The sequence below is a fragment of the Mustela nivalis genome, assembly GCF_964662115.1.
Source record: "Mustela nivalis genome assembly, chromosome: 5".
NCBI lineage: Eukaryota > Metazoa > Chordata > Mammalia > Carnivora > Mustelidae > Mustela > Mustela nivalis.
Genome location: NC_139024.1, coordinates 146476637 through 146498304, shown reverse-complemented (window position 1 = coordinate 146498304; position 21668 = coordinate 146476637). Strand labels below are relative to the sequence as shown.

The following is a 21668-nucleotide window of genomic DNA, read 5'->3' as shown; positions in this document are numbered from 1 at the left end:
CTGCCTACCTCTGGGAGGAGGGGGCCTCTCAGGACAGCACACGCTGCACTGTGATCTGGAAACCCCTGTCTGCCAGGGACCTGCCGCGCCCCACCCCACCCCCCACCCCAGGACTCAGCGGGGAGGTCTGTCCTCTTCGCTTCATCAGGAAGGACCAGGCAGAGCCCAGAACTGGCAAGCTGCTCAGAATGCAGGCAAGGCTGCAAAGGAAGCAAGTGCTCCAAGCCCAGAGGGTCTGGCCCCCCGGACAGCTCCCACGCCAGGCCAGGCTGGGTGCTCAGAAGGGGCAGGTCATGCCCGTGGGCGTCTGCCCCCAAGCTACCGAGTCCCCAGCTCCCGGGCACACACACCTCATCTCATGCAAAGGAAATTAGAGGCTGGGAGCCGGCAAGTGGCTGACCTGCGGTCACGGCTGGTGGGAAGCCGAGCCGTCGCCTGACGCCTTGGGCCTGCATCCTGCCCGCCCCCAGCACCCCCGCAGTCGGTGCGTGCTGCTCTCAGCTACAGGCAGCCACCAGAGCCCTGCACCCCGCCCCCGCCAGCCCTGCTGGGGGCCCACCTTGTATATGCACTTGTGGAAGTCACTTAGGACGCCCTTGTCCTCCTCCTCCTCTCGCGCCACTTCCTTTTCCTGAGCAAAGAGTCGCCGCCGGCCCGTCTTGAGCTGGGCCTGGCCCACCTCTTTGAGCTTGCTGCGGAAGCCGTTCCTGTGGGCCACGCCGTTGATGAGCCCGTTCTTGGGCTCGAAGCGGGGCAGGGGGTGGAACTTGTTGTAGTCGTGCTCCGTGTGGCCCTCGAGGGGCCCCTTCCGCTTCTCCAGGATCTCCTTCTCCATCAGCACCTCCTTCTCCAGCCGCCGGTGCTCCTCGGGGGACAGGGAGTCATAGGAGAGCAGGTACTGGCAGTAGGCTTCCTGGAGCTTGGCCAGCCGGTCCTGGGCAGTTTTGGGGATACGCAGCATGTCTGCTAGTTTGTTCCATTTTTTGAGGTCAGTCACTTGCTGCATGCCGCCCATCTCGTTAATCAGCCGGAAAAAGCAGGCCAGGTCGAGCTCGCAGCCTCCTGGGATGGTGAGGGGACAAATCACAGGGACAGTCAGGGAAGAGCACGAGCACAAGCCCTTCTGCTTCCATCTGGTAAGTACGGGAACGCCACTACGTGCCACAGACACCACTAGGCACTGGGGTCAGAGCAGTGAACAGAATCCCTGGCCCTCAGGGAGACGAGTCTACAGGGACAGACAAGAACAGTCTGGGGCGCCACGGAGGTCACACTGCTGGCAGAGGGGCTGCGGCGCTGCGGGGTCTGCAGGCTCAGGTGGGACACTTGGGCAAGGTGTCCCCAGGGGGCTGACGTGTAAGCAGAGGCCTGAACGGAAGGAGAGGAGAGGGGGCCCTGCGGATCTGTGGGGAGGAGCTTTCCAGCGCCCCTCAGCAGGGGCAGCACATACGCTGTATGCCCCCCCCCGCACCCCACATACACCCCAGGAGGCGGGGCAACCAGTTTTGGAGCAGGGGCTCATCACCCAAGGGCAGGGCTGTGACACCTTGAGGGACCTGCGTCCCAATGTCACCCACACCAGCTGTGAGGTCAAAAAGCAGACACGGGTAGCAGGCACTGTCTGTACCCAGCCCTTTGCACACATGCACACGCACACACACACACTAACTGGTTTTCAATCCCAGTGGATTTCCAGGGCCAGAGGCAGTACCTGAGAGGGATAGAGCTGTCTGTCTGTCCCTCCACTCTGGTCACCCCGTGCTCCGAGAGACCGCCCATTTCAAAAGCTAGCGTCCACCACCCCCTGGATCAAATCACAGAACCGTCTAGATGCACGTCCAAACCAAATATACTTGAGTGTTCACAGAGGAACCACACAGGGCCTAGGAAAGCAACCTCCCACCAGACAAAAGAGGAGAAACAAAATCTTCCAGAATAAGCAGCCCCTAGCTGTTAGAAGATACATCCCTAACAAAATGCTAGGTGAGAAAAGTAAAGCTTGAGTTTTAGGTCACTGAAAGGCAGGAACGGATTTCTACCCAGAGTGAAAGAAGCCCGAACTCTTGTAGAACAGCAGCCCAGTGCAGGGCGGCCCGGGCATCACGGGGTCCCTGGGGGAACAGGTCTCCCAACCCCACAGAAGACCAGGAGATGGGAGTGCAGCAGCCTGGATGCCAAGGAGCTCTGCCTGGTGAGAGGCTGGACACAGAGAAAGCCTGCCATGCCCATGGCCAGGAGCGGCCAAAGGCCAAGCTCCCCTCCCCGCTCCAGGTGTCCAGCTCAAACCAGGCAGAGTGGAGGCCAGCAGCACCCTGTGGACTCGCAGCAGTGGAGCAGGAAGTGAGCCACTGCAGCTGGCCACAGAGACTCACATCACAGATCAGGAAGGAGGCACCCTATACTCCTCTATTTTCCTCTTTGGAGATCATCAGAACCCCAGAGCACCTGAAAATGCACACACCACATGGAAAGGCATCGTTTTGTGGACTCCTCGCCTGTTCTGACTGGCCCATTTGCAGGGCCACCACACCATCCCGTGCAAAGTGGCTCCCGCACCCCCTGCTCCCAGGGGCTGATGGAGGAGGAGCAGATTCTACAAAGTTGCTGCACACCATGGAGTCCCTTGCTCTGTGGGGAGGCCAAGCTCAGACCCAGGGCCCAAGGACTCTACAGTGACAGGCTGGCCTGGCCTGGACAGGCTGACCCCTTCCACAGATGGTGACAAGGCTCCACACTTGTGGGCAGTAGCAAAGCGTGCAAACGCACACACCATAAGGACACGTCTGCTTGGTCTTGGGCTATGGGAAGGAATCGGGCTTAAGAGAAACCTACTCTGAGGTTACTGGCCATCATTATGACATCACCTGTCCCTCAGTCCTCAACACGGTGAGTGGGGGGACTCCCACTACAGGGGGGGACGGGAAGGGTCCTCTGAGCACGCCCAGGGCATAGCCCACACCAAAGGCTCACACCTGCTCAGCCTGTCCCCACAGCCTGAGCCGTCTGCTGATGGCGTGCCATCCCTGAGCACAGACCCCAAACCAAGGATTTCTCCAAATTAAGTGATTTCTGCTCAGACACCTGCTGAGACAACAATCAGACCCCACCTCGCAGGGAGCCCGAGCTTCCTGCCAACTCCTGACACGTGGATGGATGAAACTGGCTCTTCTCGCTGCCACTACAAACTCGGGACCTCCAAAATGGAGGCAGCCACGTGCCCTGTTCCACAGGCCTGGAGCAGAAAGAGAGGTTGTGCGGGTCCCTCCGCGGCTGTCTCCAGAGGGGGCCCCCACCCAGCAGACCCAGCTCATCCCACACAGAGCGAATGAATCCTCGAGGAGCGAACAGCAGCAGGGGCGGGGCAAGTGACGGGAGCCTAGGAGGGCCTGTACAGGGGCTCTGCCTGCGGCCAGGGCCCCCACATCTGCCGGGATGCTCACGCACACAGGGGGGTCCCCGAAATGAGCTCTGCAGTGGTCCCAATCTCAAGAGAAACTTAAACCATCCCCTGATCTATGGTCTCTGAAAGGCCCCCGCTGGTCACCAGAGAAAGTGATGGGCAAGGAAAACCCTACCAAGGAGGACACAGAGAGAAAGTGGGCTGGCCTGTGTCACCCACGCCTTCGGGCATTCAGGCCCTACCTCCTGGCGCCCCAGGAGAGGACTGTATTTGGAGACAGGGCCTTGGAAGAGGGGAAGGGGGTAAAATGAAGTATCTTGGATGTGGCCCCCCCCACCCCCCCAGGGAGAGCACCTAACCCACCGATGACCTGAGCAAGTGAAGACCAGGATAAGCCTACGAGCAAAGCCCACGTGAGGACATGGGGCAGACGCCAGCAAGCACAGGCCAAGGCCAGCCGGGCTCCAGAGGATCCACACTGCCCAGGGCTGGGCTCTACCACCCAACTTCCCGTGTGGAGGGGGAGGCCCCTGCCCGCAGCACTGGGGCCCCGGGGCGAGCTCCGTTCCCTGCCACCCCCCGCCCCGTCCCAGCCCCCGGGGGGCTCACCTATGAGCGGGAGCTCGTCCATGGTGATGCCCTGAGATCTGAGGTGCTTCTTGATGCAGGCCAGCCGCTGCACGTTGGGGCCCCAGCGCCGGCCCAGCTTGTGGATGTGCTGAATCTGCGTCACGAACCGCATCTCGTCGTTGAGCTTGCACTCGGGCCGCCAGTCCGGAGGGGGGATCACCCTGCACATGCCGTACTTCTCCACCTGAGCGCGGACCGACTCGATGTAGACGAGTGGGTCGTGGAACTCCTTGGCGGACGGCCTGAGCACGGGGATCTCGTCCATGGCCGCCCAGCCGGCCCGGCCGCCCCCCTTGTCGGGCTTGGCCGCCGCCTCGTGCGGCTTGTGCAAGGGCTCCGTTTGCGAGGTAGAACGATTTTCACAGGAGGCGCCATCCGTCTTGCCGTGTGCTTGTCTGCCTGGCGCGCTCTTGCCAGCCGTGGCCCGCTTCGGCCGGTTCCTTTCCAGACTCCGCTCGGGCACCTCCTTCTTCACATGCCCGTGCAGCAGAGCCTTCTCAGCGGGGGCCGGCGCCGCGGGGGCCGCCGCCACCTTTCTGCCGGGGGCTTCGACAGCGCCCGCCGTCCCTTTCATCTTCTTGGGCGGGGACTGCGGCTTCTCGGCCTGCTGTGCCTCTTCCAGTCTCCTCTTGGAGTTCCGCAGCCCCTCCCTCAGCTGCCGCCCCCCCACCTCCTTAGTGCATGACTTTGGGTTCAACCTGCCACTGACCTTGAGGCCATTGACGGCGTGCCCGGTGGACTTGGACGCCCCCCCGAGGGATAGCACCTGTTTGCGGGTTTTTGCATTGCTACTTTCAGTTTTCCCTGAGATTGTGTGGTTGACAGCGGAACTGGGCTTGTGGTGATTGGGTTTGGTTTCCTTGACCAGTTCTCTCTTGGCTTTGGTGTATGTGACAGTCCCCTTCGTCACCGTTGCAGTGTACTTCACAGTTTTGGACGGTGAAGGTCTGACTTCGCGCATCTTTTTGGCACTGGTTGCACTTGTACCCAGAGATGACATTCGAGTGACTCCATTTACCTTCGAAACCTGGAGGCAGCAGGAGAAGCAGAGGGAGGAACAGGAGATGGTGAATTAGTACCTTCCGAGAGGGCGACCGCTCCCTGTGGGGAACCCAACAGAGCGGGCCGCAGAGGCAACCTGGGGCTCTCGACAGAGGCATACCATGGACACGGCCAGGAATGTGAGGCTGATGGCCTCACGCTTTTGAGGTCTTTAGACCAACGTGCCCATTCTCCCACACAAAAACACGGTGCCCGCCCGCATGCCCGCAGCATGGCTTCCTGAGGGATTTAACAATCCCACTAAGTGCTCTTCCAGAAAACCCACGTTTCACGATGATGACCTGTCCACTTGCCAGCCATCACCTGTCACAGGTTAAGGACATGGAGAGCAGCAAGTTGCTGAGCCCATTTAGGGACACATGCGTGTTCTCTCTCTTTCTCTCTCTCTCTCACACACACACACACACACACACACACACACACACACCCTGTTCCAAGAAAAGACGTGCCTACCATTCTGTGTGCTCCACAGAACAGCATGCTCTGCCCACAGAATTTTTAAATCTAGGTGCTAAAAAAGGGAAGGAAACCAAAATACCATACAGAGAAAAGAACCAGCGCACTCATGTGGCCCGGCTCCCATGAGGGTCACAGGCAGGCCGTGGTCGTGCAGACAGGGCCCCATGGAGCAGGAATGTGCCCCATCTCTCCAGCCAAGCAGAGGACACCTGCCTGCCCTCTCCTGCATGGACAGTTCTGGGTTCTGACCCCCGACAAGCTCCATATTCAGTTCTATGGGAACCGCAGGAGCCAGCAGCCTCTGTGCGCAGCCTGGATGCAGCAGTAATCCTGGGACCCATAAAAATCACCCTTGTTTATATAAAGCAAAACCAGAGAGGGACAGGTGGACACCGGAAACACCTCCCTTTCGAAAGATGAGGAAGAGCCCAGCCCGGAGCTGCTGTGGGGGAGGCAGTTTGGGGTGGACCCGTCCCGGCTCTGCCTGCCAGTGGCCTCTGATACTCATTTGCATCTTGGGCTTCACTCATTTGCATCTTGGGCTTCAAGTTCTCATCAACAACAGGAGTTCCAAACACAGACTCCAACGTACCATAGGTACCACCACCTCCAAAAGGCCGACTAAAAATTACCCAATACCCAGAAGACAGAACCGCCACGGCCACCTCCTCTCATACCAATAACCCCTACGAGAAGGGGCTGCGCCCCCCAAGGGGAAGTGGACCAACCAGCCATAGTCACACACTAGATAAGTCCTGCCAAGCTGAGACGTGCGGCTCCCACGGGCCCCGCAGCTGCCCTGAAAGAGGAGCCAGGTTCCCTGGGACGTAGCCCCGTCCCAGCCCAAGAAACGCACTTCACCCACACGGAACAAAACAAAAACAAAACCACAAGCTTCCCGTCGGGACCCAAACCAGTGCTGTCAGAACCCGCTGGAGCGTTTGTCCCGAAAACAGACCATAGGGCCCCACACCCAGGGATTCTCATCCACCAGGTCTGTGATGGGGCCCGAGAACTCGAATTTCTAACGAGGTCCTGGGTAATGTGGAGGCTGATTCAGGGACATACTTGGACATACTTGGAGAACAAGGAAGTGAACTACCAGTAGTAGGAGACTTTAAAGACAGAGAAGGAAGCGTATTTCTTTATATGCCACAGATCACACACAGTCCAATCGATCAAAGCCCTCCTTGGTATGAGGCTGTGTTCCATAAGCCAGCCGCAGGGCATCTAGGGAGTCAGGTTTCCAGTGAGCCAATCTGGACACCATGAGGGACTGGGCCCCACTGGGGACAGCAAAGGGCAGACCCCGGGGAGTTACAGCCACGGCCACCACTGCTCAGCACCCCCCTACAGAGAAGCAGGACCGACCAGATCAGCTGGGGCGCAGAGATCTGGAATAAAGAACAGGAAATTAAAACACACAAAACTAGCTGCCTGGCAATAATAAGTGAGAAATACATTGATACAACCTGGGGGTAAGGAAATTTGAGGACCAATTTCCCACAGTGAGTACCACTGATCTGGAACAGGAGGGAAAAAGCCAAACACAAAGATCTCTATTTTTTTTTCCCCAAATGCTTCCATTAACTAAACACATACCGTTTAGAAAAACAAAAACAGCGAAATCCTGCTGTGGCTTAGAGAGACTTTTCCATCAAGACACAGGCCTCAGGGACCCAGAATCTTCAAAGTGGAAGACGTGCCCTTTCGGCCTTTGGTCTTTGCTTAACCACGGAGAGGACAGCCCCTTCCAGGTCTTCACGCAGCCCCAACAGTGCGGCTCCCACAGCCTAACCCCCCACTGCGGATGCTGATCTGCTCAGCAAGGGTGGGAGCCCCAGCGGGCTCAGAGTTCCCCTAATGCTTCTGGCCCCAGCCCCGCCCCGCCCCGCCTCCCAGAGCACCTGCGGGAGACTCTCTGACTCCACCTCAAAGAGTAGTGCAGTGGCCCTCAGGCCATCCCTCTGTCCTGTGGGCACCTGATGACGACTCCTGGCACATTAGGGGAAGGTCAATGCCCTGCATTTCCTGCACAGCAGAATCTACACAAGTATCATGCCACCTTCAGTGGGAAAAAGAATCCCCTTCGTTACCTATTTCTGTCAACTTGAGTACCAGTGGTCACTCCCAGGATGTGCAGCCAACTGCCCAGATCTACCAGAAGGAGGAGTTACTCAATTCCTTTCCTTCCTCTCTGTCCTTACAGTCCTCCTCGAGAGCGGCTGGCTATCCAAATCCTATACGTGTGCGTCCACATCACGGCATCTCCCTCGGGACTCATCAGAACAATGAACTTGATGTTGAGAAGTAAGTTAGGGAGCCTGGAAAGAGCACACTTCGTGAACTGAATCCCTTCTTCCCAGACCCCACGGCCCACCCAGTGTGCTATGCCTGCCAGCAGAGGCCGCGGTCCAGCTCACAAGCCGGCCCAGCCCAGGAAGCCGTCTGTCCGTCCCACCCACAGGGCCACATGTCTTAAGATAGGGACCAAACGGGACCAGAGACCTAGGACCCACCTGTCTGCACACGCACGTGCCTCCTCCTTGGCCTGTCCTTGTCTTCAGGGGTCCAGCACTCAACTGTTACCAAAGAAAACAAAGGGAAGGCGGAGGGTGCCATCTGGTCACTGAGGGTTTCTCCCCCACCCACCACTGTATCAAGAAGCAGTGAGCCAGCGGGCACTGAGTTTCAACTTAACAACACGCCCAGGTCACTCAGACGCGACACAGTGCAGTGGGTCTGACGTCACTGGCACGGGCCCTGGGAAGTCCTTGCCCAGAGCACGTGAGAGGTCACCTAATCCACTGAGGACTAATGACGGTGTGCGTGTGACAGAACCCTCCGCATGCAAGCATTCACCTGAAAAACCCTCCCAAGTCTCTCCTCCACTCAGTTCTGGCTGGGTTTTCGGTCTTTGCCTCCCACTGCCCCACAACCCGCCCAGCTGTGCAGGAGGCTGGGTGGGGACAGGGGGGTGGGGTGGGGGGGACGACGATGACATCTGCAGCCTCTTCGCCCACCACCACCCACTGGTCACCTGTAGCCGGGGTTCCCCCAGGCACAGGGCCAGGAGGCAGCTCCAGGCTGAGAGGCTTGCTTCCCAAGCAGAAATCCCACAGCGGGCTCCAGTCTCCCACCAGAGGGAGCTGCTGAGTCGGGAGCCTGGGCCCATTCTGGCCCAAAAGAACTGGGGATGGTGCCGGAGGGAGGGAGGGATGTTTCTCCTGAGCTGGGCAGAGCCCACTTGAACTTCAAAACCTGGACTGAAAACCCAAGAACCTGAGGCGAACAGAACTGCACCAGACAGGCAGTGAGTTCCGGGAGGGCAGGCCAGCAGACCCTCTGCATATGAGAACCAGTAAGACCCAAACTCAGGAGCACAGGACAGAAAGGAGAGGCTGGATTTGGGCAGGAGCCCCTAACCCTCTGACAGCACCTGCTCCCACTCCCGGCAACGGAGTCACAAACACCACGCCACAACACACATGAGACCACGTACAGGCCCGACCTGGCAAGCAGCCTGGTGAAAACCCCAAACAGAGTCCGGAGAGTGCAGCTGATCTCCTGACCTTTTTTCTCTCTGGACGTTGCTATTTCATTTTCCACAACTTAAAGAACAACAACAACAAAGACTACTCCCGATTCTTGGATCAGAGTTTAAACCTCCTCTTCGGATCCTTGAGGCCAAGACAGTTTCGGCAACCCGTACACGCCTTATTGTGTGAGCCCGGAGCTCGGCAGACCTTCCCGCCAAGCGCGTCGCCGGCCCTCACCGTGTGGCTCAGCCTCAGTGCCACATGGAAGCACAGGAAGGTGACTGCGTCTGCTGCAGCCTGACAACCCACTTCTGGGCTCACCGGACACACAAACCTCTGCACCAGGAAGGACGACCTCCTCGGGATGCTCTTGGAAACCAACGTTTCAGAATCTGCTCCCGGGGCCTAAAGCCATTGTCTTACCATCCAGAGTGTGTTATGGTCACTTAGTGAATTAACACTGAAGGGGCAGGTTAAGGCAGTAAAGACGGAGGCATCATGGATTCCTCTGACACCGAGCCCACGTCCACATTCTCCTGCCGCTGGCCCCTGACAGCCCCAGGGCGGCCCACACGTGTGACAGGCACAGCATCGCCGCTCTCGTAAGGGCGCGAGGCTCAGAAGCTTGGGCTCTCGGGAAGCACGGACGGCCGGGGGCACATGGCGTTCACGCAAGGTAACGGGCAAAAGGCTCTTACAGTAAAGATAGCAAGTGATCAGTGCGTCCAAGCGCATCAGTGCCAACGGGGTGAAGCCCCTTCTGGGCAGCACCCCCTTGACACTGTACCCCCTGCTGCCCACCACCCTGAATTCCGTCCATGTTCATCCTTCTGTCTCGGGCAGACCCGGGTAAGTTAATCCTATGATCTGAAGTTAAAAATCAGCATGTCCTCTGGCCCATCTTTTATGCGGTGAAGGAGGAAAGACTGGATCCCAGTCATCTCCATCAGGCGGTTACAAAGGAATCTGCGATGTAGCTTTATGGACCTCATTTTCTCTGTCTTTAAATAACGGGATTCAGTGGTTTCCAAATTGTCCTTCCGTGTCCCCAAACTCGCCGACAGGGGAGTGGGCGTGACTGCCTCCAAGTGAACAACAGCGGCCAAGAGGTTCAGGTATCTGAAGGTCGTGGTCAGCACCAAGTGAGAGGGGAGCCCTGGGCAGGCCCTTCTGGGGTGAGGAGACAGGGGAGGAGGGGAGGGAGGAGGAAAGCCCTGAGCAGGGCATGAGGACAGCTGGCCTGTGAAGATGGTTCCCTGAACAAAAGCCCATGAGCCAGGCTCCTGCAGGTGCTCAGGGACGGAAGCTGCCCTGCGAGGGTAACCCCAGGTTTCTCCTCTGACCCCAGCTGCAGCGTATGTGCAACGGGCCACACATGCATGCCAGGGAGCACAGGGCAGAAGGGTGCCCCCATCCCCCCACCTCTTCCCTCCAGCTGTGTGATGCCTCACGGTCAGTTACACAGGGACATCCTGAGCCGAGGGGCCTATGCTGACAGCCAAGAGGGGGCAAGGTTTAAAAGATGCCACACGTACTTGGTCAATCTCAAGATACCAGCGCAAAGGATGAAACGGTGGTACGTGAGGAGCCTGGGAACGAAAACAGGATTCTCGCCCTATTCACCCACCCCCCGAGCCGAATCACCCGTGAAGGCAAAGATTAACACTAATAACGAACGTGGAGACACACGCACACTCCCACGTACACACACACGAATACAAGGCAAGAATACGCGTGTCCAGGAGAGATCGCCCCACGTATCGTCAGAACAAGAAAGGCCAGACGGAAAGAAAAGATGCACAAAGGCAAAGACCCGTGTCCCCGCCATCCCTTCGTCATTCTAGAACACTGCCACGCAGGAACTCTCCTCCGTCCTCGCCCTGACTCCATCTTTTAGATTACAGTCTCTGGTCCATTCTGGAGAAAAGGTTAACTCTGGCTCATAAATGCCCGTGAGGAGAGCTCATCTGCGCTCCCCACAGCTTCCTGACCTCAAAATGCAGTGAGGAAGGAGCAGCAGGGACAGGAGAAATGCCACCGACCCGGGGGACACAGCCGTTCCACCGCGGGCCTCCAGACACCTGCCTGTCTCCCAAGCCAGCCTCCCGAGGCCCTGAGAAATCCCCGTCCAAGGCCCGGAACACCAGCAGTGGCAGAGCCCGAGGCTGTTCTTGGGAGGTTCCCAATAGGATCTGTGTCGTCTGCTACGACTCTGCAGTGGGGACAGCGGGAGGCGGGCTAAAGAGCTGTGCAGCCGTGCTCTGTGGACCCTGAGGGGCACACCATGTGTCCCCCACTGCTCCCCAGCACAGGGGAGCAGCTCAGCAGCGCATGCCCAGGTACGTCCTCTGCGCCTCAGTCCCAGAAGAGACACTAACTTTTCACACGAAGAACAGAGCAGTCGTCCAAGGCTGTCCCTGGATAGCACTCCGGCTGGCAGGCCTGCTGTCCAGGTGTAGCTTCTCTAGGCTCACCCTGACAGGCCTCTGACTCATCTGGTGCCCGAGACACGGGGGTGGGAGAGAGGTAATGCAGAGAGCAGGCTCCCCAAACCATCGCCAACACACAGGACCCCGGGCGTGCTCCAGGACTGACGTGAACACACCCCCAGACCAGCTCACGGATGTGCACAAACCCCTCCATGCAAAGGTGAGGTTTCCGTCCCCATCCTACCTCTGACCGCCACCCTTCTGCGGCCGGAGCCCTCTCAGTACAGATCTCCTGAGGCTCTGACTCACAGGCCCCCTTTGGTTAGCTGGTGACATGGGGAAGTGGTACCTGGCAGACAGTCACCGGTGTGGTGGGGGTCACCCGTGCAGCGGGGCCGGGCTTTACCTGTTTCCGTAAGTCCTGAGCCGACCGATGCAGAGGGGGGTGGTGGTGGTTAGCAGCGAGCCCCTTGGCCGAGGAGCCCGTGGATGGGGCCGCTGGTGGGTGGGCCGCTGAGGCCTGTTCCCTCCGGCTGTCAGCCCGGTGATCGCTGTGCTTCTCCTTCCCGGGAGTGGCCTCTTTGCTTTTGTGTTTTTGAACAGGTTCTTTCTCCCGTGTTGACCTGCTGGAACCATTGAAAACTAGAAAGGAAGGAGAGAGAACGAGGTCACTACAGCAGAGACTGTAACCACCAAGCGCCAAGGCCCCGATGTCAAAGGGAAAGAGAACATGGCCCGTGAATCCCATCCATGCTCGAGAGCGACCCCAAGTCAAAACACCCCTCACCTGTCCCCACAACACAAAAGCCGGGAATAATCCCAGGCCCCGAGACAAAAACCATTCAAGCCACAGCCAAAGAATTACTTGCTGGCGTAGAAATGCTAGAAAATCTATTTTTAAAAATCTCTACTGAAGTAAAACAAAACCCAGCCACCCTCGGAGTATCAACATCACTCCTTAAACAAAAAGAAACTCAAACGAAGAAACGAACACCAACGGTCCCATCCTGAGTCCTGAGAACAGGACGGCCCCGCACATGGAGAGACGGAGGCTGGAGGAAGACCGTGTATCCTCTGACACACACGCCGGGAGACGGACGGTCTGCCCACACATGCGGGTCAGGGACACAGCTGCTGCACCTGCCCCATGGGTGACCAGAGGGCAGAGTGTGTCGGAGCTGGAGCTAGACCTGTTTCTGTTCCAGAAGCCTGCACAGCGGTCACAGCCGACAGGTCACGCTGCTCCCCACAAACCAGGGTCCCAATCAACAGGTCATGTTGCTCTCCACAAACCAGGGTCACAGCCGACAGGTCATGTTGCTCCCCACAGAATCCAAAGGGCCCACGAGGACATGAGCATCAGGCCCATGTTACAGATGAAGCCAACAGAACGGGGCAGAGAAGGGGTATGCTTGGCAGAGGCCCAACCCCTCCCCGACCCCTGATGCCACCCACCGAGCCAATTTAGAAGAGGACAGCACTGTGCTTGGCTTTTTATAGGAAACTCCAATTTGGTTACTGTTCGGAGTTCCCTCTCTGCGTTACCGCTGGAGCTGACGATTACAGATCGTGGGTACGGCCCCTCTGCACGGCACCCCTGAGCCTTTCCCATCTGTTCCCCCCACAGCACAGGTCTCCCCTCACACCATCCCGGGGGGGTGGCTGCCTTCTTTGGGGGAAGGACAAAGGCAGGACAGACAAGGAAGCTACAGCGAGCCCTGGCACCTGTCCCTTCAGAAAGGTCCCAGTGCATCTCCCGATGAGGGGGAGCCTTACAGATCACGGCGTCCACTGCCCTCGAGTACCTCCTCTCCAGCCCACATCTACGCGGAAGGGGCTATGCAGAAGTCACTTCCTGCTGGCATGAAGAAGCCACACGCCCTGCCACCCCCGGCCCCCATTCCGAGAGCTCAAAACCAACGAAGCCTGTCTCTTCTGAGGACGGCTGCCTGCACGCTGCGTGCCCAGAGCTCCCTAAACTTTCTCTTTCGCCTCCGCTGTGTCCTTTAAAGGCCTGCGATGCCTGAGAGGTTGCAAATATTTTCCTCTTCTCTGTCATGCGCTTTCCCTCTGTTGTGAGGCTAAATCTGCTAACCCATTTTTGTTTTTTGAAGTTTGTCTTCACATTTATGCTTCGAAAGCCCGCCCATATTTCCAAATGCTAAGAGAGCCGCCCACGTCTCCTCCTGATTGCTTCCTGATCCCAGTGCTAACACAGACGGTCTTGAGGCCCCTTGTCATGACCCGGCAAACCACAGAACAGAGAATGACCCGTTGCCCATGCCCAGACTGGCTGTGAACTTCCGTCTCAAAAGTTCCTCCCTGCATCAGTGACTACCTCTTCTACACAGAGTTTCAATCCCGCAGCTGAAGACCCCCAACATCACCAATCCGGTGTGTGCTCCCACACTGCGGGAGGTTCTACGGGACACTCAGCCACAGGGAAAGTGCAGGGCTGTGAGCGGTGTAAGCACAGAGCCCGTCAGTCCCACCCAAGCAGGGAGTGTCTGTACTTACTTTCAAGACAAATTAAAAGCAGCATCTGTAAGAAGCCCTACTTCAGTGTGATTAAGCTAAGGAACATGAATCTGGGCAATTCTTAACCATTTGCCCATTTCCTAGAGCCATGAACACAGCTTCTTTCCTGGAACAGCATGGGAAGCTGGCTTGTTTAGGGGTTCTGTTTTTTTGTTTTTTAAATCTCAAATATTCTATACCCCTCTGTGCTTTGTCACAGCTCCTAAGAAAGTCGCAGTTCTGCAATTACTTCCCTTTGTTTGGTTAAAAAGATGTGCTTCGACGGCTCTGTCGTTGTTGGTAACACTGTGCTGGACAACAGCTCAATTCCCAGCATGGCCCTCTGCAGCCCAGCAAGTCTATCTGCCCCACGGTGCTCTCTGTAGAATGGGGAGGATGCATGTCCCCTGCATGGAGCTTTGGGAAGCCTCATCAGTGCCTGTTCAGAAGGATCAGCTCAGGTGACTAAGGAAGGAGTCAGACCATGTGGCAAACCCTCCTTTGGCTTTCTGTCCTCCCTGCCCAGAGCAGTGTGAAGAAGGGCTTCCATACGGACAAGTGGCTGCCTTGGGCAGACCTCGGTTTCATGGAAGAAAGACATGGGACTGGTGCCCAGCCAGCTTAATGAGCAACTTGACCCTCAGGGGACTCGGGGACCCTTTCAGGGGATTCCCTAGGTCAAAATTATTTTTGTAATTATACTAAGACCCTCATCTGCCCTTCTCACTGTGTTGAGCTCAGGAATGGTACAAAAAGAAGGTAGATTAGCATCAGAGAAATGCTGATCAAAACCACCATAAGACACCAACCACTTCACATCCACTAGAATGGCCTCCTCCAAGGACAGATAACGGGGAGTGTTGGTGAGGACTCAGAAATTCTACCCCTCATTCCCTGCTGGTGGGGATGTGGGATGTTGCAGCCACATTGGAAAATGGGCCAGAAGTTCCTCTAAAAGTGGAAGAGTTACTGTATGACCCAGCAATTCTACTCCCTGGTATGGACACAAGAGAAATAAAATGTCCACACTGAGGTGCCCCACTCTCAGTTGTGACTCACGTCATGACCGCAGGATCCTGAGATGGAGCCCTGCCTCGGGCTCTCTGTTGAGTGAGTCTCCCTCCGGGGGTACCTGGGTGGCTCAGTTGATTAAGCGTCTGCCTTTGGTTCAGGTCAAGATCCCAGGGTCCTGGGATGGAGCCCCGTGTCCTGTGTCCTGTGTCCTGCTCTCTGCTCAGCAGGGAGCCTGCTTCCCCCTCTCCCTCGTCCCTTCCTCCAGCTTGTGCTCTCTCACTCTCTCTCAAATAAATAAAATCTTTAAAAAGATTCTGTCTGCCCCTCCCCCACTCATGCACCCATACTCTTTAAAATCAATACATCTTTAAAGCTACATCTCCACGTAAAAACTTGTGTGTAAATGTTCAAGGCAGAATTAATAATAACTAAAAACTGGGGGGAAACAAAAAGGTTTCATCAACTGGTATTTAGAGAAACGGAACAGGATATTGTCCATCCCAAACAAGGAATCGAGCGCTTGCATGTGCGCCGGCGTGAAGGGTCTCGAAGGCGACTACGGTAAGTGAAAGGAGTGAACGACAGAAGGTCCCGTCTGGTAGGAGCCCGTTCCCATGCAATGACCAGAACAGGCTGATACAGGTAGCTGGGGGGCCCATGAATGCTTGTCAGCGGGTTGGGACGTTTCAGGAAACTGGGAATGACTGCTGATGGGAACAAGGTGGACAGGACACGAGCTGCCACCAAAGCAGAGTGTGGGGACGGCTGCACAATTCAATGCACAAACGAACTACTGAACAGCATGCTGAGATGCATCCTAGGATTCGGGACTCATGGACAGTTGTATCTCAACACAACTACTGTTTTTTAAAAGGGGGGGGGCTGGGGGGCCTCAGTTGTTAAGCATCTAACTCTTGATTACGGCTCAGGTCATGATCCCAGGGTGGGGAGATGGAGCCCCCCCAGCAGCATGCTCGCACTGGGCTCCAGGCTGGGCCGTGGAGCCTGCTTAATGTTCTCCCTCTCCCTCTGCCCCTCCCACCCTCGCATGGTCACATGCTCTCTCCTGAAAACTAATGAGAACCGAAACCAGCAGGCAAAACACAAATAAAACACTCCTACGGACTGACTACATCATCACCAGTTCCTAGCAGTCAGCAAGAAGGCAGGCAGGCAAAAGGGGCCGGCTCTCACCTCGGGAGTGATGAGCAGCACAAATTGTTACAGGTACAAAATCCCGACCCTTGGGTGTCCGTACTTTGTGTGACAAAATGGCACATGCCCATGAAGCACTCCTCCTGCGCATCAAAGGAGCTCATTTCCAGGAAAAGGCCAACCCGTTGTGATGGCTGAGGGTGAAAAGCTAGCCGTTTGCACAGAATGCTAGTTTCACCAGGAAGAAGGACTGATGTAGTGATTTGTCCACCGTTTTGTTGTGGAAAGTAACAAAAAACATTGGCTGCCAGGAACAGAATTTACGACTTCAGGCAAAAGTCACAGTCATGGAAAAGCTTTCTCTGCCACCGAGTTCCAGAGCCTCCCCACACGGAAAGCCTTCTCCAGTGAGGCCAGGGTACACAGGACTGCTTGCCTGTGTTTCGTGAAAGGTGCCGACGACTGGGAGAGGTACTTGGTGAAGCATTAGTTTCAAATGATCAACACAAAACGTGACAAAATTGTGCAAGGGTAAGAGATCCATCCAAAGCCCAAGGCAAACCGATGGATTTTAATGTAACAGAGCATGAAAGGTTCACCTGACCCGATCAGACTGTTGCACCAACCGACCTTCAGGAAACTACCACTGGCTGAGTCTGGGTGTGAGACCAAAGGATAAAATCACCCTCCAAGATTCCTGCCTTTCCGGAGTGTACTTTCGTCTGAGACAAAACAGAAGAACCTCGCCATCTTCTCCTAAGCCCAATATTAAAGAGCTTTCCAAAAAATGCAAAACAATGCAACTCTTCCCAGGTACAACTTTTGGCATTGGGAATAGTTACTTTCCAGAAAAATGTTACTTGTGTTGACGTGTAATGCATTTGTGTCATTTTTTAAAAAAAATATTTTAGGGGCTTCTGGCTGGCTCAGTCACAAGAGTGTACGACTTTTGAACTCAGGGTTGGGAGTTCAAGCCCCACGTTGAGTGGGAAGATTACAAAAAATAAACTTTACAAATAAATAGAATTTTTAAAAATATTTTAAAACTCCCTCACTTTCAATTTTAATATGGCAAATACCCGTACATACAATCCTTCAGTGGGGTGGGGGGTGGGGGTGTCCCTGACTAGAGAGGGGTCTAAACCCCAGTCAAAACCAAGACCCCAGACGTTGCCAGGCTGGAGCAGCTTCTCCACGGTTAGCTCCAGCACGAAGGCTTCCATATATCTGGACTTGGATCTAGATCTCAGAACCTCCCCCCCAAAATCTCAGGCTCTGAGAGGAATCTACCTAAATTTGAGCCCAGGATTCATTAGCGATTTGACCTCAGTTCCCCATTTACCACCTCACGGAGTTGCTTGGAGAAACGAGAGAGAATATTCGTTTGGCCAGTTGGGACCCCCACACTCTTTCTGACGGCGCCCATGCCAGAGATGTCGCAGGACACCACCACGCGCACTGTCGTCCCACTCCTTTCCAAACGAACCACGGGACAAGGCCACTTGCTCCACAGGGACCTCAAGGAAATCCGTGAAGTGTGGCACTGTAGTTGCAGCCAGCGAGAGCTTTCTGAGATCCAGAAAAATCCAGATCCTGCATCAGCCCTCCCTGCAGAGGTAGGATGTGACTCTGGCACGGAAGAAGGCTCCCCCCAACCCCAGCAGGGAAGCGGTGCCTCAGGGAGAAGGGTGAGGGGGGCCTGGGAGCCATGGGGTCCGGGAAGTCTGGGCAGCCGAGCAAATGCCACGAACCTCATAAACCAGACTGAAACACAGCACTGCAGACTGTTTTGATCAGATCGTCGGAAGAAGAGAAAGCATTCAGAAAGACAAAAATTAAAAACTGGATGAAATTAACGTTGAATTGCAAACAAAGAGACAGCTTTCCAATGAATCCACTTTCTGTAACCACTTTGCTATTTTTTTTTTTTTACAGCAGCCATATACCCAAATGGCAAACACAGCCAAAAAGTCAAATCATGTGTTAAATGGGAAGAAAGGGGGAGAAGGGGCGGGGAGTGGGGGGACGATGGAGCCAGAGACAAGGTATATTTTGTCCTCAACAGCTCATTAATTTTAAGTGTCGTGGGAACCTGCCAGTTTCACCCCTCCAAGTAATTATCTTTTGTCTTAATTTGTAAGATTCTCGAGAAGGAGAAAGGAAAAAAAAAGCTCACTCTCACAGGGAAAGACTAAACCCTGTGAACATAAGAGACAGAGACAGAGAGAGAGGGAGAGGTGGATGGAGAACTACGCACGCTCTCCCCCAATTAAAAGGAATAATTGGACTCGTTTCTTCAAGGGGAGAAAAAAAGCATTTATCACGGTGAACTGTATTAGGAAACTGTATTGTGCTCAGATACAAATAGCTTTACATTAATGAACAGAGACAAATATATTGATTTGTATACACATACGCTGAAGGTTAAATGGCCTACAGACAGTGTTTTCACACCATGGCAAGCAAAGACCATATTTTGATTTAGGGTCACTCCGTGCCCGAGCAGCTCAGAGCTGCACCCAATCAGGGATGAAAAAGAAATCAAGCAACACAAGTTACTCTAGAAGCCTCCCTCCAGCAATCCCACAGTCGCGGGGAAGCTGGAAAAAGCTACACATCCCGAGAAGGCGGCTCCCATTTCCAGCTCCAGGGAGCTGGAACGCAACGCCGTGCCCCACAGAAGCTCAGTGCCCACAGAGGGTCGCCAGCAGGTTCTGGGGGGAGGTCCAGGAGGCAGCTTGTCGAAAGCCAACCACAGGGTCTTTAAAACCTCCCCATGCCCACGGGCTCTCGTAGGGATGTGATTAGCTCGTTTTGATTTTTTTGTTCCCAGATCACCAAACACATCTGTGTCTCCATTCCCTGAACCACAAAACCAGCTGCCTCCTCTTATCTGTCCTCCAGGAATCGCTCAAGTATTGAAAATAAAGTATATAAAATGCCGTGCGTTCTTCAGACTGAGGAAGTGGGGCAAAGAGAAAGAGGCTCGGCTTCTTCCAAGGTCCCGCCGTCATGGCAAAGCAAGGGCCACGTGTGAAAGCAGTGATCCCCCTTGAACAGAGCTGGCAAAGGACGCGCGTCCACGTGGGCCAGTGTCCGTGCCCGTCCCAGAACAGATGCCCCAACCTTGCTGATTATTTGTGCGAATGAAGGCACCTCATCGGAACCCCAGGACATTATCCTGATGTCCCTATGTGTTTTGTTTCTAGAAGAGACTAGAAGAGAGAAATCCCCACCTGGCATCTGACAAAAGCTACAGGACACACTGAGATGCCTCCGTGCCAGACCTGAGCTAAGGGGGTTCTGAAGCCTTCACCTCCTTGAAAGACAGAATTAAGAGCAGAAGCCACCGTGGGAAACCGGGCTGCCAGGTCCACTAGTTAAGGCATGAAAACAAGGAGGAAGGAATGAACCCAAGACCCAAGGCTGGACCAAACACCAAATCCCATAAACTCAGACCGGCTCCCTGTCCCACCCCCAAAACAAACCAAAGGGACAGAAAGGGAACGGCCATAAATAGAGAAGAGCATGTGACGGAGGGGCAAAGAGAAGCACGCCAAGTTTCTGATCCCAAGCCAGATATTTAAATGGAAGCGTCCCGTCATTACAAGGCGTCCTGACTCGGGGAAGACAGACTCCATCAATCGGCTGGCATTAAATCCTTGTTACTGTACAAAAGCTGCACTCACTCCCTGGAGTCAGTTCAACTTTGAGTCACTATTGTCTGAAAACAATGGAATGTCTGCCAACCTTGTGCCCGCTATTCAAAGGGATTTTCACACAGCAGTGTTGAGTGCCGTAACCCAGGCTGCCCCGGGCAGAAGCCGCTCCCGGGCTGGGCGGTGGCACTCACGTGGGCCGCGACGGAAGGCAGAGAGGACGTGTTTGGGTCAGCACAGGTCCCGTTACAACCTCGAGCACAGCTCACGCACACTGAGGCCGGGGCCAGGCCCCGAAGTGAGACGGGAAATCTCCTGGCACCCCGACCTCCAGCACGGCAAGCAAGCTCCACGGGTTTACGAGGTGTCTGCGAGACCCCTCTGGGATTCTACATACTGAAATCCTACCACTTTGACTTATATAAAAAACAGGAAGGAGGGCGCCTGGGTGGCTCAGTTGGTTAAGCCTCTGCCTTCCTGGCTGGGGTCATGATCTCAGGGTCCTGGGATCGAGCCCCACATCGGGCTCCACACACCCCACAGCGCTCTCTCAAAGCAAATTAAATTTTCTAAGTGTGAACTTAAAGAATTTAAGTCCTAGAACATTTTTCTACCATCGGAATCTGGCTGCCACTGCCCGAGGATCTAAGAAAGCAAACACGCCACGTGCAATGACGTATAGTAATGGGGCTGGATGGATCTGCCATTTAAACATGTTTCTTGCATATGTTCCTAATAATTTCTGAAACCCAAGTTTAAAAGGGCATAAGACCTTTCCGAGAATATAAAGGTCAGGGCAACAAAAAGACCATAAATCAGGATGAGTGGTTTCTGTCATTGAAAAATGGTTTCTTGGCCCGCCCGGCCCCCAAAGGAGCAGAGGACAGGACGAGACAGAGTAGGATGGTGACCAGCTCCCCGGGACTGTACCCACATCAGTGGGTTCTAAGACATTTGCATTCTCGGATGCGCCGGAGCAGGACCTGGGGAGGGATATCTGGGCAAACAGCCTCTTGGGGCGGTAGGCAGTGGGCCGAGAGGGATTTCACGCTTTATCCCTCTCGGGAAACAAGACAAAGGGCCCAGAACGATGGGTCATATTCAGAAGGGGTGTGCATTAACTACTGAAGAACAAAGGATGTTTTTGCAGTCTGGAGTTTCGGAAAAAATTCTATATGCAAGGGGATGACTTCTAAAGGCCGGCCGCATCTGAAGTAATCAGATTTCCGGCCCACCTCTGGATCTGCACAAGGCATCTGCACGTGCTCACGGCATACTGGGAGAAACACCCCTGGGAAATGTGCAGGAATGCCCGTGGAAGGCTCCCCCACGAGTTCCAGAACTGCTCACTTTCAGAATAAAAATATCAGTACAGAGAAACTAAATACAGGAACATTTTTATTTCGAGAAGGATCGCTGACAGCATTCTCCAAATCCTGTGGACCGCTCCTGTACCACAAACACCTCTCTGCCCACCCTCCAGCCGGGAAACAAAGGGCTGTCGAAAATCCTACGTGCACGTTTTACAGTCTCTGGGAACAGCCCTCTTCCGGGCCGAAGGTTCCCCTTAAGACGGGCCAGATGAAATTAACTGAAAATATTAAATACCAAGCAGTCTGGCGAGGAGCTCAGGAATTCAATTTACAATGCGTAGCATATAAACACATCCCAGCCAATTTTGAACAACAAAACTGATTAAAGACTCCGAAAATCTAATAGAATACGTTCATTTTTTTCAGAACTGCAGGGTGTGCTAATTCTTTAGAAGCGTCATGGGGGGAGACACCAGTTGGAGGACGGCAGC

General features: G+C 55.0%; 1 protein-coding gene across 18 annotated transcripts in view; it reads right to left on the bottom strand.

The window, feature by feature from the left end:
* The window catches only part of JARID2 (jumonji and AT-rich interaction domain containing 2), a 256732-nt gene that overhangs the window by 19254 nt on the left and 215810 nt on the right, over window positions 1-21668 (bottom strand). For 12 of the 18 annotated variants that reach the window (XM_082731806.1, XM_082731807.1, XM_082731811.1 and 9 more), the window contains 3 exons: window positions 11926-12161; window positions 4010-5057; window positions 560-1062 (listed from right to left, as the gene is read on the bottom strand). In XM_082731806.1, the coding sequence (XP_082587932.1) occupies window positions 560-1062; window positions 4010-5057; window positions 11926-12161 (1787 nt within the window). Of the gene's footprint in view, window positions 1-559; window positions 1063-4009; window positions 5058-8070; window positions 8134-11925; window positions 12162-21668 lie in introns of all 18 variants that reach the window. The other 6 variants (XM_082731818.1, XM_082731816.1, XM_082731817.1 and 3 more) reach the window with 1 other exon arrangement.